General features: G+C 34.8%; 2 protein-coding genes across 2 annotated transcripts; both read right to left on the reverse strand.

Annotated features, from left to right (window-relative positions):
- Positions 1-6072: 6072 nt before the first annotated feature.
- On the reverse strand, positions 6073-8509 carry LOC115709747 (cell number regulator 8). The gene is made up of 3 exons (XM_030637938.2): positions 7993-8509; positions 7424-7626; positions 6073-6851 (listed from the first exon to the last, which is right to left on the reverse strand). The coding sequence occupies exons 1-3, from the start codon at positions 8303-8305 to the stop codon at positions 6612-6614; spliced, it is 756 nt and encodes a 251-aa protein (XP_030493798.1). The 5' UTR covers positions 8306-8509; the 3' UTR covers positions 6073-6611.
- A 6705-nt stretch (positions 8510-15214) lies between these two features.
- Positions 15215-16021, reverse strand: LOC133036001 (uncharacterized). Its single transcript, XM_061112467.1, has one exon. It carries the CDS (start codon positions 16019-16021, stop codon positions 15215-15217), a length of 807 nt encoding a protein of 268 aa, XP_060968450.1.
- Positions 16022-17714: the final 1693 nt, after the last annotated feature.

The raw sequence follows: 17714 nt of genomic DNA on the forward strand, positions 1-17714 counted from the left end.
GGCACAAGGATACACACAGGTAGAAGGTATTGATTTTGATGAAACTTTTGCTCCTGATGCAAGATTAGAATCAATTTGTTTACTTTTGTGCATTGCTTGTATTCTGGATATTGAATTGTTTCAAATGGATGTAAAATCTGCCTTCCTAAATGGTATTTTGAGTGAGGAAGTTTATGTTGAGCAACCAAAAGGATTCGAAGATCCTCAATTTCCAGACCATGTGTACAAGCTTGAAAAAGCTTTGTATGGTCTGAAACGAGCTCCACGAGCTTGGTATGAAAGGTTGACTCAATTTTTACTTTCTCATGATTATCAAAGAGGTAGTGTGGATAAAACTCTTTTCATCAAGCATATAAAATCTGATTTTATCATTGCTCAAATTTATGTTGATGATATAGTTTTTGGTTCTACATCTAACCATGAAGTGCAGGTTTTTGTTGATCAAATGAAAAATGAATTTGAAATGAGCATGTTTGGTGAGCTTACTTTCTTTTTGGGTCTTCAAGTTAGACAAATGGAAGGAGGTACATTTGTATCTCAAAGTAAGTATGCTAAGAACCTTGTCAAGAAGTTTGGTCTTGAATCGACTAAGCAGGTAAGTACTCCAATGAGTACCACATTGAAATTGACAAAAGATGAGAATGGAGTAAAGGTAGACACTACACTTTATCGCAGTATGATTGGAAGTCTATTGTATTTAACTGCTAGTCATCCAGATATTTGTTACAGTGTGGGTGTTTGTGCTAGATATCAAAGTAATCCTATGGAATCTCATGTATCAGCTGTAAAAAGTATTATTCGATATGTTAATAGTACTCTTGATTATGGAATTCGGTATTCTAAAGATACTAATTCTAACCTTGCTTGTTTTAGTGATGCAGATTAGGCAGGCAATGTTGATGATCGAAAGAGCACAAGTGGAGGTTGTTTCTTTCTTGGAAATAATCTAGTATCTTGGCATAGCAAGAAACAAAATTCCATTTCATTGTCCACAGCCGAAGCTGAGTACATTGCTGCTGGCAGTTGTTGTACTCAACTGTTATGGTTAAAACAAATGTTGATTGATTATGGGTTTGAATTGGGTGTTTTAACTATCTTTTGTGATAACACTAGTGCCATAAATATTTCCAAAAATCATGTTCAACATTCTAGAACAAAGCACATTGATATAAGGCATCACTTTATCAGGGAACTTGTTGAAAATAAATCTTTGCAATTAGAATATGTTGACACTGAAAAACAATTAGCTGGTATTTTCACCAAGGCCCTAGATTCAAGTCGCTTTGACTCCCTCAGAAAGTCTTTGGGAGTTTGCATTGTCTAAATCTCTCTTGTTCATATTTCTGTACAATATTGTTAAGTTTTTTTCTAGCATTTAATCTTCCTTCATTTTTACTGTGACAAATCATGTTTATGCTTTTGGATTATAATTAGTTAGGATCTCATTCTTATCATACTTTGTGAGGTTGTGTTAAAAGGTTCATGTTACTTTTTATTTGTGTCTGGGATTAAATAATGTATTTTTACAGAGTTGAGCTATTTTTGTTTCAGTCTTGTCAGGCCCCTTGTTGGAATAGAGCTACCCATACGGAGGTGTGAAAGCCATCTTTTGAGTAAGCTGGAACAATGTAATTAGCAACTATGATGAGGATGCACTACCATAGAAAAGGGCTACCTTCAGTATGGTGTGATAGCATCCAGTTGCGGGATCAAATTGAAAAAGGCAAAAATAAAAAATCTTGCCATGGACAATGATCCTATTTTCACTGCACACACTTATGTCTGACAAGTGTGTTCAAATTTGTAAGTCTCCTCTACTAAATTAACTTGAAAATCCTGGTTCACAATTTTTAGTAACATGCATATCCTTTTCCTCAACATCAATTAAGTATGATTTGTTCCTGAGATACTAATTATTTATTCTCTTTTGAAAGCATAACATGTATTTTTTTGTCATTCTTTAAATGATATTTGATTAAATTGCTTGGTTAGAATTTCTTATATTTATTGTACATACTTTCGTTTCTTTAAAAAAAATAATAAAAATAAAAAAGAGGGGGAGGCGTGGTGTCTTGATTCATGTGCTAAGGAAATTTTGTGCTTAATTGGTAAGTATCAATATTTATTCTTCCTTGATTTATTTAGATATGTTTCCATTTAAAGATTGATCTTTTATATGGTAATGTGTTTTTTAATCTTGAAAGATTGTCTTATTTTTGCAAGAGATTGGGCAGTTTCCTTTGTGTTCATTGGCTGGCGGTTATTTTTCAAATTTTCAAAATTGGTTTCCTTTTCTCTTCTAGCTTCCATATCTATTTAAACCAATCTTTGTCATTTATCTCACTACCTACCCGAACCTAGTTTTTTGTTTCTCTTGTTGTTACTGTTCATCTTTCCTTTCAGATCGAAAATGGTGAGAACTAAGAACCTAGGGCATACCAAAAAGTTGGTGGAAACCGATGCAACCCCTTCCAATGCACCCCCTACTGCTTCATCCATGCCTCCTGCTGCTGAAAAATCAGGAGATTCATCGCTTCCCCAGCGTGAATCTCAACCCAAGAAGCCAAAACGCATCCCTAAGCAAGTGGCTCGAAAATCTATGCGCCCTTATCGAACCTGGTCTTCTTCGTCTTCATCTTCGAAGGAATCTCCTCCACCTTTAGCAGTCCCTCCTCCTGCTGCATCTGTTCCTGCTACCACTCCAACCGGTCCTTCTACTCGAACCCGAGCCCAGCAAGCATCTGTCGAGAAAGAACTTTGTGCATCTCGAAGTCGTGATAAGGCAGTGACTCCAGCCAAGAAGAAGCTTAAGGCCAATCCTCCTTCTGTTTCTTCTTCTTCAGAAGAAGAAGAACCAACGGAAGTCTCCTCTAACAAATCCGCGTCTCTGCATTCCGAGAAGGAGATTCCAAGAGTTTCCTCAGATAGTGAGGACACTGAACTCGAGCCAGAGCCTCAATTGACAAAATCTGCTCCAACTCCTGCTTGTTCTTCTTCAGCAGCAAAGGCTTCTGCTGCTGCCAAAGGCAAGCAGCCAATGAAGGAGTCTTCTCCTGGTAATGTTCCTTCAACTCTTTCTCACTGTCCTCGATTTTATTATCGTGATAATGAGCGTGATTGGAATTTGTATGCTACCCGTAAGTTTGAAAGTGAGAGGAATTATGATTTGCATGCTCATCGGGTCTATGGAATTGTTAAGTTTATTCAATTCCATCAATGGGAAAACACTCTCACTGGTTTCAATGGGTACATTGCAAACTTGTTAAGGATTTCTATGCTAATCTTACTGATGATTTTCTTGATGAGAATTCTAGACTTTTTCGGAGAGTATATGTTAGGGGACATTGGTTTTCATTTTCTGAAAAAGACATTGCTCAAGCCTTGGAACTTCCAGAGAATGTCTCCAATGCAGTCATGTCTATGGATCGTGAATTGATGCTCTCTGAACTTACGGGTGCACGATCTGAATTGAAATCAGGGGAGAGTCTTCGGATTACACATCTCACATTTGCTCATGCATCTCTTATGCGGTTTGCTATTAGCAATTGGGTTCCAAACTCCAAGAAGACTGTGGTGTCTCAAGATGTGGCCTCATTCCTATACCGCATCATCTCTGGAGCTTCAATTGACTTGGCCTCCCACATTTTGAACCAAATTGTTTCATTTCGAAGAGGTAAAAAGCCAACCTTTAAGCTTGTTTTTCCAAATCTAATCTTTAAGGTTTTATCCTCTCAGAAAAATGTGGCCCAATCTCATGAATTACTTGAGCCTTCGATCACTAGACCAACATTCCAACCCTCGGAGTACTTTTATGGTGTGTTTCAAAAGAGGCTTAAAGCTGGAGCTGTTGCTGCTGCTGCAAGTTCAAGTTCTGCTGCTACAGAAATCCAGGATGTCAAGAATGAAGTTCAGCTAGTGAACAATCGACTTGCTGCCATGGAGGAACTTCAGCAAGAGATGTCCAAGCAGTTGACCTCATTGGTCAAACTCTACCGAGACTAAGTTTTTTTTTCTTCTTTGCTTTTGATTGGACATATTTCTTTTTTCTTTCTTTTTTACTTTGGCCCTCCGATAAACAAAAAGGGGGAGTAATATTGATTTTGAATCTGTTTGTTTAGACCAACTCTGGACCCGTTTTCCAGGGGGAGTTGCGTTTAGTACTTGTGAACATCTTTGGTTTAAAAGTTAGCTTGATTATTTTGTTTTTTGTGGTTTTCGATTGTGTTACTCAGGGGGAGTAGTTATTTGCTCTTGCTAACTTTAATTTGCAGGTACTTTGTACTAAAAATTATTTTGTTCATCTAAAGTGCCAAAGGGGGGAGATTGTAAAGTCCTTTTTTGGCAAGTTAGTTGACAAAATATTTTTTTTCTTTTATGGTAAGATTCTTGTGCATTCATAACCGATTTCTTACCTTGTTTATTCGGTTTGTAGTTGCTCTTTTTCTTGTTAGGAAAGTTGCACTTTTCAGCTGAACTTTCCTTTGTTTGGAAACTTCTTAAAAGAGAAGCAATTCTCTTTTGGAAAGTTGTCTTTTTTAGGGAAACTTTGATTATTGCCTTTTCCTTATTAATTTCGATTGTATCTTGATACAATCAGAATATCTAATCTGTTTTTGGCAGGAATCAAGCATTGATAGAGGATCGGACCCGATTATAGCAAGTTTCCCGTTTCGGTACGATTCGTTGTGTCGGCATCCGAGATACGATCTTTGCCGAATCGTGTTTTCTTAGGAAAGTTTTTGTACAGCTGTAGATTCGATCTTGTGACTGTCTCTAAGGTTTCTATGTTCTATAAATAGAGCCTAGAAAGCAGTCATTCGAATTAGCTCTTCTATTAATCATTTTTTGCACTTATCTTATTTGAGTGAAGAGAGTTTTTCTTTGTTTTGTGAGAGCCTAGTTGTTCTAGGTTCTAGTTGTCTATTTCTGTTCTTACTCTGTCCTAGAGGTTGTGAAGAACTACTTGACTGAACAAGAGATTGGTCTTCGGGAGAAGACTTGATAAATCCTTACTTCGAGAGGAAGTAAGCACTTGGTCTTCGGGAGAAGACTTGTTGAAGCCTTACTTCGGGAGGAAGTAAGCACTCACACTTCAAAGTCGAAGGGAGTTCGGGCTTGAAGGTGTTTCAAGAAGTCAGATTCATAAAGTGGATTACAAAGGATTGCGGCAATACTTTAGAGGGAGTCTAAACTTGTTTAAGTCAATTGTCTTTGTAATTTTGATACTTTATTAATTGATTTCATTCTCTGGGCGTGGCCCCGTGGACTAGTAGTGTTCGGGAGAACACTGATACCACGTATAAATCTCTTGTGTCAAGTTATCTATTTTTCTGCAAATATTTTATATTTTGCCTGTTCTGTTGTGTCACTACAAAACGAGTTTCTGCTGTAGCAGAATTACTTTTTGCTTCTCCAGACGCTTAAAGTTTTATATTTTCTTATATATAACTGACATTTGCAAAAACACAGTTTTTCATTAGGCTAAAAAGCTAAGCTGGTATTGTACTTCCACCGCTGTATTGATCCCATGACTAGACTTCATCGCGTTGATTAGCTAACAAAACTTTACCATCATTATATATACTTCTTTTTAAGCATTTTGTATCAAAAAGTAAAGAGCATTGCTATAAGGTACCAGTGGTGCTTAGCACCTTCTCGATTTGTCGCGTTGCGATTGGCTAGCGATACTCACTAAAAGCTATTATATGGGACCCGATACTTAGTTGGACCAATAGCGATATTGACACATAGGAGGGTGCTAGGCACTACTGGTGCCCCTTAACATTTCTCAAAAATAAAACCCTTGTTTGATTAATATAGAAGAATCTATTTTGACCCATTTATCTTAGATTGAGTTTGGTAGAGTCCACAAGTTAATGAGGAAGAAATTTTCAAGAGACCAAAAAAAAAAAAAAAGTGAATAAAATGAGCGTGTTTGAAAGGTGAGAAAATAAAATGTAAGTGAATAGTTCAATTGGAAACACATATAAAATAAAGATGTAGACCTCCGGAAATTTAGAGAAGACACAATAAAATTAAATTACTAAATTAATCTAATTAAAAAAATATATAATGAATAAAATAGTAAATTTTATAATATAAGATTATTTTCATACCTTCTGTTTACCAAACAATATAGAAAAATAAAAACAAATAAATAAAAGTTTCTTTCTATTTTATTTTCTTTCCATTCTACCTAACACTTTAAAAACACCTTTATATTCTATGTTAAGGAAAGGAAATCTCACCAAATTATTATCTTCTTACCGTAAATTTAGGTTAAACTTTTATGTAAAAATAAACATATCATCTTTTAGCTTCACACCCAACGTGGGGGCAAGTATCAAAGTACCACTTCCCTTTCCCTTATATAAACAATTAACACTCTGCAAGTCTACTTCAAAATCAGGAATAATCATACAAATATATTACTTTTTTAAAAAAGTAAATATATAAACATAACAGCATGTGCATAAGTCTACATTTTCATGGTAAATTTAGTTTTGATAAGTGTTCAAACAAAAGATAACCTAGTAAAACAATTTTATATATCATATGATAATATCACAATAGTAGATGGACCGCACTCGTCCATGTTCAGGCAGATACTCTTAAGCTCCACGGCCCATAGTTTGCTCTGTAGGGGGGATCATAACCAAAACTGGTTGAGCATTAAAACCGGGATGAGGAAGCCGGCGACGGAGCTCACGACCTTCTTGACAGAGGGCACACGTGTGGCAGAAGATGTGAGTAGCAAAGTCACAAGCAGTCTCACACTGTTCAAGCTGCAAATCGTCTTCCACAAAGCTTCCACAGCACCCGCAGGACCTGTGGAGTGCTTCACAGCTACCCTGCTCATTACCAAACAACCAGTCAAAGAAAAAGTAGATCAGAAGGCTTGTTCTATTATCCTCTTTGATAACATTTGGTTTTTAGCTCAAACACACCAGAGTACATAACAGAACAACAGAGTACCGATACTAGGATAAAATATCCTTCGCCACTATCTTTTCAAGCTATGTTTATCTTCACTCATTTAAACACATCAAATCAAGCACATAAAGTAAGGAGAAATTTAGAACTGCTGCCAAGACACTGGAGCATCATCCAAGAAAGGCAACATGTATTATATAAGCAATCCATGATCGGAAACTCTAAATATAGCTCAAGATTCATCAACTCTAGTGTTTTTTTTTTTTTTTTTTTTTTTGTAAAACCAGCACACTTGGTGCACATAATGAACCAGAGGCAAGGAAGCCCCAGGTGAAGCCAACATTTGTTATTAAAACCTTTAATGAAAGTTCTTTATGCTACTAATCAGAAGGGCAATGGATGCACATTACAATGCAACCAAAATCCATCAAATGGTTATACGTCTCTTGTTAATTGTACATAGTTTAAAGTGAGAAAAGAAATCACTTGCCTCTAAGTTAAACTTCCTGCGTATGGCAGAACGGCTAGGGTATGAAAACCACGGAGCAAGAAAGTTCCCACCAAAAAAGAAATTTCCAAGAAGATATAGACCAGAGTAAGGTAGACAATGATTCGCAAATGTACCAGGACTGGATCCAAGTCTCTCTACATTGGCTCCATATAGCACACAAGGAGCTACACTTCCAAGAAGACCTATAGCCAGAATTAGAAACCAGTGAATCACGATCATCAACTTGAGAAAACATTGACAAGCAATCATATCACATTCAATAAATGTTCCAATCCCACTGTTCTCATTCGTTAGAGCAGTATAAAATCAAATTTCTAGACAGATACTACTGCATTTTTATCTTATGAAAATAACACCAGCCAAATTGAAAGTAATCTTCAAAATAGGTATCTAATCACAATTGAATCGTAACTTGAAACGCCCAAATCGCCCTTACTTACCCCGAAATGCAAAATTAAACACAGCAAAATCAATAAATATGTTGCAAGAAATGAAATTTTCGGCAATTTAGATTCAAACTATTATTTCTAACAATGTAAATAACTTACAAACTTCAAGATCGCTGCTACAGAATTCATCGTTGCGCCCGAGACAAGCGAAGAGGCTAGAATCCCACTGATTCCGACGAATGGGCTCGCCAACCACGCTGCCGTGTCCTAAAGGCAACCCATCGGCGGTCCAGCCATATTCAGCGCCGCAATTTACATATCCCGGTGCCGGAGACTTCTCCGGTGAAGACTCCTTCGAGGGTTTTCCGGAATTTTTGTCGTCAGCTCCATCGACTTGGTTGGCGAGGAAAGGGCTCGATTCGTCAACGCCATTGTTGTAGGCATCGTTATGGTTGTTGTTGTTGGTCGCCATGATGGAAGAAATCAAAGAAAAAGGTTTCTCCAAAATTGAAATTCGGACAGGAATTTGAGACCTAAAGTAAGCACTTTGTAATAAGAATATCGATAAAAAGGGCGGAGAGAGAAGCGGTCAACAAGACGCGTCAACCGCGTGTTTTCTACTCTCGTCCACGTCTCTCAACTCTCAAGGCAAATGCCGCGAGTTTTATCTGCTGCGGTCATGACTACGGTACCATGTAGGAGCATAATTATACTTTCGTGCCACGTAATCAAATTTCAGACGTGGGGAGATTTAATTGAACCTTATTGTATGTATTGGGTTTCTGATCTGTAGCATACTATAGTCGGGTCCACGTTAGCGAGACACCGATTATTACTACCTCTAACTTTGGAATTATTTCACAAAATATACAAATAACAAAAAAAATTATAAAAATACAGTTTTATGGAATTTTTAATATTTTTACGATTTTTTTGATTTGATTTACAGAAAATACGGTCTTTTTATGTTGTAATCTTATTAATTTGTTGTTGATTTTTTGTTATATGTATGTTATTTTTTGTTGTTATTTTAATATTATTTTCATGTTACTTTTATGTAGTTTTCTTGTTGATTTTATGTTGTTTTCGTGTTATTTTTTTGAAAAATTGTTAAAATGTAAAAAATAAAAAATTCTTTGAACGTAAAAATGTAATTATTTTATAAAAATTTGTACCTTATGTAATTATTCCTTTAACTTTGGGTTCAATTAAAAGCCCATTTCGCCCATAAAGAAATTAATATTTGAGAAAATTACATTCTATACCTTTTTTATATTGTCCTATTTTATTTTTACCCTCTTTTTTAAAATCTATCATTTTTTACCTCTTTTTTTAAAGGGTTGAGATGGAAAATGATCTTAAATTTGGAAACTAATTTAGTAAATGTCCACTTTTAAAAAAAATTTAAAAAAATAGCCAAATCTAATAAATTAACTAATAAAAATTATAAAAATACATTTATCACATATGTTTTTTTTAAAAAATATATATAATAATAAAATTAAGTTATATAATTTTTTTAGTATTGCATATTATTATATTGTAACAAAAATAAATAAATAAAGGCGATCTATTGGAAAGAAAGGCGATCTATTGGAAGCAGAGAGCCAGAGTGTCGTGGCTAAAGGATGGAGATAAGTGCTCTAAGTTTTTCTTTCTCTCGGCTGCCATTAAAGGCAGAAGAAATACCATTGAGAGTATTTTGAATAAGGATAATGTCTGGATTACTGGCCGAGGGGCTATTGGGTGTGAATTTATCGAGTATTTTAAGGGTATTTTCGCGGGATCTGTCAATGATGTTGAGTACAATTGCGCTCAGTTAATTCCAGAAAGAATCTCTCCTGAAGACGCGGTGGCCCTAGTCCTGATGAAATTAAGAGAGTTCTTTTTGCCATGAGTAACCATAAAGCCCCGGGTCCTGATGGGATGTATGTTCTGTTCTACAAACACTATTGGGATTCAGTGGGAGCTGACTTCTGTGATGCGGTTATAGATTTCTTTGTGACGGGTAATATGCATAGAGGAATTAATGCCACAAATGTTGTGCTTATCCCAAAGGTCCCAAATCCGACCCGAACAAACCATTTTAGACCTATTTCTCTGTGCAATGTGGTCTACAAAGTCATCTCCAAAATTTTAGCAAATAGGATCAAACCTCTGCTTCCCTCGCTCATCTGTCTGACACAAGCTGCCTTTGTCCCGGGAAGGAATATCCATGATAACAATGTTATTGTTCAAGAAATTATTCATTCCTTTAACCGGAAGAAAGGCAAAGAGGGTTTCTTTGCTATAAAAATTGATCTGGTCAAAGCCTATGATAAGTTGTGTTGGAAGTTTATTGACCATGTGTTGGAGTGCTTTGGAATCCCTCAGAGATTCCGTATGTGGATTTCGCAGTGTATCATTACTACTTCGCTAAACATCTGTCTAAATGGGGGTCAGGTGGGAAGTATTAACCCTTCTTGTGGGCTTCGGCAAGGTGACCCCCTCTCACCTTACTTGTTCATCTGGGCAGCAGAAGTGTTATCAAGACTATTTCATGTGGCTCTTGATCAGGGTTCTATTCAAGGTATCAAGCTAAGTCGAGGTGGTCCGACTCTTTCTCACATTTTCTTTGCGGATGATCTAATTCTAGTCGGTCGAGCTAATTTAGCAGAGGTGGATAGATACTGGAGATGCTTAGAGAAATTCTGCTCGTGGTTGGGCCAACAGGTCAACAAACTCAAAACTTCCATTTTCTTTAGTAGAAATACCCCGGTGAGCTTACGCGGGGAAATTAAGGAAGCTTTGGGAATTGATTCCCCTGAAGGTTGTATCAAATACTTGGGGCTGCCCCTGTTTCGATCGAGACAGAAAGATGCTGACTTCAATTTTATTCTGGACAATCTAACGTCAAAGCTTCAGGGTTGGAAGGCTAAAACTCTATCCAAAGCAGGGCGTGCTACTCTTATCAAATCTGTGGGCTTGTCTATGCCAATGTATGCTATGCAAACAACCAAACTTTCTTCTCGTATAGTTAACAAAATTGATGGCATAGTCAGAGATTTTTGGTGGGGTTTTGAGAAGGGAAATCATGGAATTCATCTCAGAGCTTGGGATAAACTGTGTCTTCCAAAGTCGCTTGGTGGTCTGGGCTTCCGAAAAACTAAAGAAATGAATCAGGCCTTTTTGGGCAAATGGGGGTGGAATATCTTCACCGGAAGCCAATCTCTGTGCTGTAGAGTTTTAAGAGCCAAATATCTAAAAGGGAAAGAATTCCTTAATTGCAGATATAAAGATGCAGATTCTTGGTTTTCGAAAAGTGTTGTTAAAGCAAACGCTATCTTAAGAAAAGGTGCCTGCAAGTTGGTTACCAATGGTGAGAATACTAAGATTTGGGACGATCCCTGGCTGATTTATTGTTAGATAATGGGAAGTGGGATGTTCCAAAGCTGTGAGGCTATTTCGACCATGAAACAGTCTCTGACATTCTTAAAGGAGGCCACCCTTCGGGACGCTAGAAAGTTCCGGGCGATTCTCGTCCAAATCTGCGTATCTGTCTCAGGCTCAGGAAAGAGCTCCTCACTGTGAGGTAGCTCCGAAACTCTGGAATAAGTTATGGAATAACAAAATTTTGGAACGTCACAAAGTACTGTGGTGGTGTATCCTTTCTAGTGCCCTCCCGGTTAGAGCGGTGATTGGAAAAAGATTCCACATTGACGACACAACCTGCCCCTTATGTGGTTTGGGGGAGGAATCGTTTGAACATCTTTTCCTGTCCTGTGATGTGGCGTTTCATTAATGGCGCTCCTCTCCCTGGGGCATCTTTCCAATTTGTGACACTGGTATCCGAGTTTGGGATTGGGTCAAGTTTATCTGGGATCTAAATAATAGAGGGGTTCGAGCTGACGATGTGTTTTTATATGCCTCGATTGTTGTGGATACTATTTGGAGGGCGCGCAATGAGAAAGTTCACAATAATTGTTCTCCTGATTTAAAAAAATGTATTGATAATATTTGTACTTCTTATGCAGATTTACATGTTACTTTGCTCCCTAGTCCCACCCCAGATCTAAAGGAAGCTTGGTCCCCTCCTCCTCCGGATTGGATTAAGCTGAATTGTGATGTCAAGGTGAGATATAATAGTATGTGTATTGCTATTGTAGCAAGGGATCATGTTGGCAGAGTCATTAGAGTTCAGACGGCTCGGGAAGATTTCTCGGATGTTCTTTGTGGAGAAGCTGCGGCCTGCTGTTTGGCGATCTCCGTAGCCTTAGAGATTGGTTCTAAATTTGTGATTGTGGAGAATGACTCGAGTGTGGTAATCAATGCTCTCAATGGGAAGGTTTCTCGCTGGGCTCTTGAAAATTACATCTCATTTTGTACTAAGAATTCTCCCTTCTTTATTAGTTGTAATTTTGTTTATGTTAGTAGATCTTGTAATTTCGCCGCTCATAATGTGGCTAGATGGGCGTTCGCTCATCAGGTATTTGGGTGTATCCCGGTTTCGGACTTACCAAACAATACGTTGTGTAACGACCGCGAGGTCTAACTATTTGAATTAATGTTATAAACGCTTTTTCTCAAAAAAAAAAAAACAAAAATAAATAAATATATTGATCATTTAAATATATACAGCAAAATTAGATATATCGTAGTACTGAAAATTAATATACCGTAGTAATAAAATTATATAGCACAAAGAAATTATAACAATACTAAATTAATACTCAAAAAATATATATGTCACGCTAACAAAATTATATATACCACCATTAAAATATGAATACATACTAAAAAATTTATATATAATAAAATAGAAACTAAATATCATATTAAATAAATGATATATTATAGACAACAAAAATTATATACCATACAAGAAAACGTATATACCTACAATAAAAAATAAAATAAAATAATATAATATTATTAAAAAAATTATATATATCATATTAACAAAATTATATATCACCTTTATTTATACTAAAATAAAAACTAAACATGCATTATCTAAAATAAAATGATATACTATACAATAAAACTTATATACCATATAACAGAAAATATATACCTTACAATAGAAATATATATAATAATAACAACAAATAAAAATAAAAATATATAGGATGCTAATAAAATTATATATCATGTCAACAAAAGTACAATAGAAAATAGAACTTAAATATTATTTAAAAAAATTATATACCGTATAACAAAAAATACATATACCATTCACCAAAGCATATATACAAAAAATAATAATAATAATAAAAATATAGATTACTACTATATGTATGTATGTATGTATACTATACTAACCAAATTATGTACCACAATTAAAAAATATATACCATGATAACAAAATTATATACTACCATTGTGTATAATAATAAAAAAAAAACTAATTAAATATTATTTAAAATAAATAATCATACAATCAAAAAATATAAAAATAATAATTAAATATATGTAGCATGTCAATAAAATTATATACATACATTAAAATATTTTTATTATGCTAATAAAATTATATACCACTATTGTACATATCATAATAAAAAATAAATTTCATCTAAGAATAATAATATACCATAAAACAAAATAGAAATATACCGCACAATAAAATCTATATACCAACAACCCACAACAACTCATAAAAAAATAAAAAAATTGAGAGAACTTTTAAATAAAAAGATTTTAACAAAACTAATATAGATATACCATAATGTTTAAATAATTTGCTTCCAATTCTAAAAAAATTAAAAAGAATTTAATAATTTTGAAATGAGGACATTTACTAACATAGTCTTATGATTTAGGGTCATTTGCTATATTTTTCTAAAATGAGGACATAAACTAACATAGTCCTATGATTTGGGGCCATTTACTATAATTTTCTTTTTTTAAACATTGTACCAATTTTGCCCCTGTCACTTCAAGATACTCTCCATGTAACTCTCTTATGTGAGGGTATTTTGGGTACAATACATATAAAAAGAGGTATGTTTCAATTAAATATGAAATTAGAGGTAAATTTGATTAATTAATTAATAAAAGTGGTATTTTTCAACTAACCCCTTAATATTTCGACTTACGCACGTCGATTACTACGTTCAAAAAACATTTATTTTATTTAGAAGAAATTACAATCTCTATAAAATTTTAAAAGTTGTTTACTTAAATATGACACTTATAAAGGCCTATTTGGCACAGCTTTTGGAAAAATTAGAAGTTACTTTTTGAAAAAACTGTGATAAAAATATGTTTGGTAAGCAGTCAAAAAATAACTTTTTGAAGAATTTTTAGAGAAATTAAAGCTGCTCTAACTCAACTTTTAAAATAAACTGTTTTGATTAAAAGGCTATAATAATTTTTTTATATGCTAAAATCATATTTACTTATTTATTATATATTAAAAAAATAAAAAATAATTATTAAATCTCTTATTTTTTTTTTTAAAAAAAGATAATTTATATTTTATTTTAATATTAACAAACAACATCAACCTAGATTTTTTCTTATATATTTGAGTTTATAATATTTTTTACATTTGATAAACATAATAAAAATACTATAATTTATTTTTATTATTATTTTTTTTTGATGATTCAATGAGTTGTATTGCACAAAGAAGATTTTTACACCCTATGTGCACCCTTAAGGGCCGAATTCTATATACAAGCAAAATCAATCTATACAATCAATTACAATTGTATTATAATGCAAAACCCCATTCTCTATCACTACTTGACTTTCCGGGGCATAAAACTTTCAATTCGGACCTTAATAGTCCACTTTGTTTCTTCAACAATTCTAACCGGATTGACCACTATTTTTTGCCAGATTGACTCATTCCTAGCTTTCCATAGGTTGTAAACCAAACCTGTTATAGCAGCAGCTAGGACACTTTTTCTGAATTTTGACACTTTGGCTCTCCCGATCCATCTGATCAGATGTTGGACATTGCTGGTTTGGGCATGTCAATTCAACCATTTCTTCAATTCAAGCAAACAAGCACCTGCCACTTTACATTCAAAAAAGATATGTTGGCAGTTTTTCAGGTTGAAGATTACATAGACAGGAGGTGCCACTTCTCCTGAGTTTTCAGCCTATTGAACATGGCCAACCAAGTGATTACACTATGTTTTGGGGTGTTTAGCCTTGACCAAACTTCCCTACACTAGTTCAGTCCATCCGAGGAAGGCAAAAACAGATTATAACCTGCAGAAATAGTGTATCTTTGCCTCTGAAAAATAGTAGGATCCATTAACAATTTGATATGATCTTTGAGGGCTACCATCTTCTTCCAGTATCAGCTACAATGTACTGAAGAAGAGTAGTCCCACCACTCTTGATTCTTAATATACACACTATGAACCCACCTTAGCCATAAGCTCTCTTACTTATTTGAGATTGCCCATATATACTTACAGATGGCAGCTTTATTCCAATGTTCTATGTTCTTGATTCCCAAACCACCTGAAGCCTTCAATTGACACACATTATTCCAAGCTACTGACCCTGCTCCTTGGAACATTGCTTGACCTTTCCAAAGAAAAGCTCTATAGATGGCTTCAATCGATCTCAAAACTTTCTTTGGCAAGATCATCATTTGACTCCAATAGGCCTGTATAGCAGTTAGAGGAGAGTTTATTAGAGTGATTCTCCCAACAAAGGAGAGAATCCTGGAACTCCAACTTTTAATTCTAGCAGTCATTCTCTCAGCTAAGAGTTCACATTCTTTCCCAGATATCTTTTTCCCACAAATGGGAATTCCTAGGTAAGTAAAAGGCATGTCTTGCTGTATGAAACCTGAAATCTGGATAATATGATTCACAACTCCACTCTGCATATTACTACAATATATTGCAGTTTTACTTGCATTTGGATGCAATCCAGATGTAAGTGAGAAATTTTTTAGTGCCTGTAACATGTAGAGTATACTCCTGAAATCACCATGACAAAATAAGAGAACATCATTAGCAAATGCAAGATGATTGAGTTTAAGATTAGAGCATTTACCATGGAATTTGAAATCCTCTTTTTCCCCAACTTTCATCATCAGTCTAGATAAGTACTCCATACCCAAGACAAACAACAAGGGAGACATAGGATCCCCATGTCTTATCCCCCTCTTAGCTTCAAAAAAGCCATGTAATGTGCCATTAAACATCAAGGAGAACCTAGAAGTTGTAATACAATTCATTACCAATTGGATGAACTTCTTGTTGGAAATAGTTGTTGGAAATTATTTTACAAGGATCTTAGATCTACTCACAAGTATGTTGATTAACACCCTAAATATGAACTTCTAAAACGATTATGAAATACACACATATAAAGTATGAGAAACCTTACATTGGGTGCAGCGGAATAATATGACTCCTTTCGTTCAGATCTCTAACCCTTGTATCCTTTCTGTCGCAGAGTATTATCAAGATCTGAACCTGGATCTCTTTCTCTCCTTCTTTAGTGCTGAAACTCCTTCTTGTTGAATGTCTTTCTTCACGATCTTCCTCACTATGATTGAGGTATCACTTGCTGTGTGTGGGCACTACTCTAATCACTAAGTGGTTTGAAATTTTAAGGAAGAAGAGAGAGAGAGAGAAGTGGCGGCTAGGGTTTAGAAAGAGAAGGCTCAGGTTTTTCTCTGAATGAAAGTGTAATTTTCCTGAAGCCTTCACTATCTATTTATAGCATTCCACTAGGGTTAGGTTTGAATTATTTGGCATTAAAATAATGAAAATATCAGATGAAAAAACCTATAAAAGTGGCCAGCCATGGCTATATGGATTTGGGCCTCACTTTTTGTAATTTTGCAGTTTTATCTTTTCTGCATCTCATTTTCTAAAAAACGTCAATTTTCTAATTCAACCATTTAAATGCCAATTCTAACTATTTAATAACTATAAATAATTATTAAATAATATTGTCATTATCATATCTATTAATTGAATCATACAAAGTATCATAATTAACAAATACGCCCATAAAACTCTTTCTTTACAATGTCGCCCTTACTTAGTGAAAAAATTCACAAATAGACATAGTCTAATTTGAGAATTATAATTGATTAACCAAAACCAATTATATGAGTCTTACAAGCAATATTATCTCAACTAGTGGGGGGACCATGGGTCTATATAACTGAGCTTCCAATAAGCAGATCAAAAATTTATAACCTAAATTCACTGACTTATTAATTCTTCGTTGAATCCACGCATAGAACTTAGAATTGCACTCTCAGTATATAGAATGCTCTATATGTTCCACCATATAGACACATCATTAGTTATCCATTGTTATAATCCTAATTTGATCAATGATCCTCTATATGAATGATCTACACTGTAAAGGGATTAGATTACTGTTACACCCTACTATGTATTTTATCCTTAAAACACTTAACCCTATATAAATGATATTTCAGCGTATGTGAAATGAGTACTCCACCATTTATTTTCGTTTGGTCAAGCTCGAAGGAGATCATCCTTTACTTACTATTCGCCAGATAGAAGCTATAGATTCCATGTTTATGTTAGCGTTCCCACTCTATTGCACTACCGTGTTCCCAAAATGTACGTATCACCCTGACCTAAAAGTAGGCTTAACTAACAAATCAAAGAACACGAATAGCCTCTTGAGATTGAGCCTAATCATAACAGGATTAAGATCATTTGATCTAGGATCAACTAGGCGATATTGACTTGAATAGATATTACGGTAAGTTTAATAAATCTAAGTCAAAGTTCAATATCAGTCCCTTCCGATGCATACTCCATGCATCCAACCTGAGCTTTACTTTAACCAATGCTCTGGAAAGAACATAGCATTTCTCCAAATGCAAGTAAACTCTGTTGTAGATTATCATATCAGTAAAACCCTGTGTCTGATAAATC

Source organism: Cannabis sativa, chromosome 3 (assembly GCF_029168945.1).
Source record: "Cannabis sativa cultivar Pink pepper isolate KNU-18-1 chromosome 3, ASM2916894v1, whole genome shotgun sequence".
Lineage (NCBI taxonomy): Eukaryota > Viridiplantae > Streptophyta > Magnoliopsida > Rosales > Cannabaceae > Cannabis > Cannabis sativa.

Coding starts and splice junctions, on each gene's coding strand:
- LOC115709747 (XM_030637938.2), bottom strand. CDS start 8,305: ATGGCGACCAACAACAACAACCATAACGATGCCTACAACAATGGCGTT. Junction 7,627..7,992: donor TAGCAGCGATCTTGAAGTTT/GTAAGTTATTTA, acceptor TTCTGGCTATAG/GTCTTCTTGGAAGTGTAGCT. Junction 6,852..7,423: donor GCAGGAAGTTTAACTTAGAG/GCAAGTGATTTC, acceptor GGTAATGAGCAG/GGTAGCTGTGAAGCACTCCA.
- LOC133036001 (XM_061112467.1), bottom strand. CDS start 16,021: ATGAATTGTATTACAACTTCTAGGTTCTCCTTGATGTTTAATGGCACA.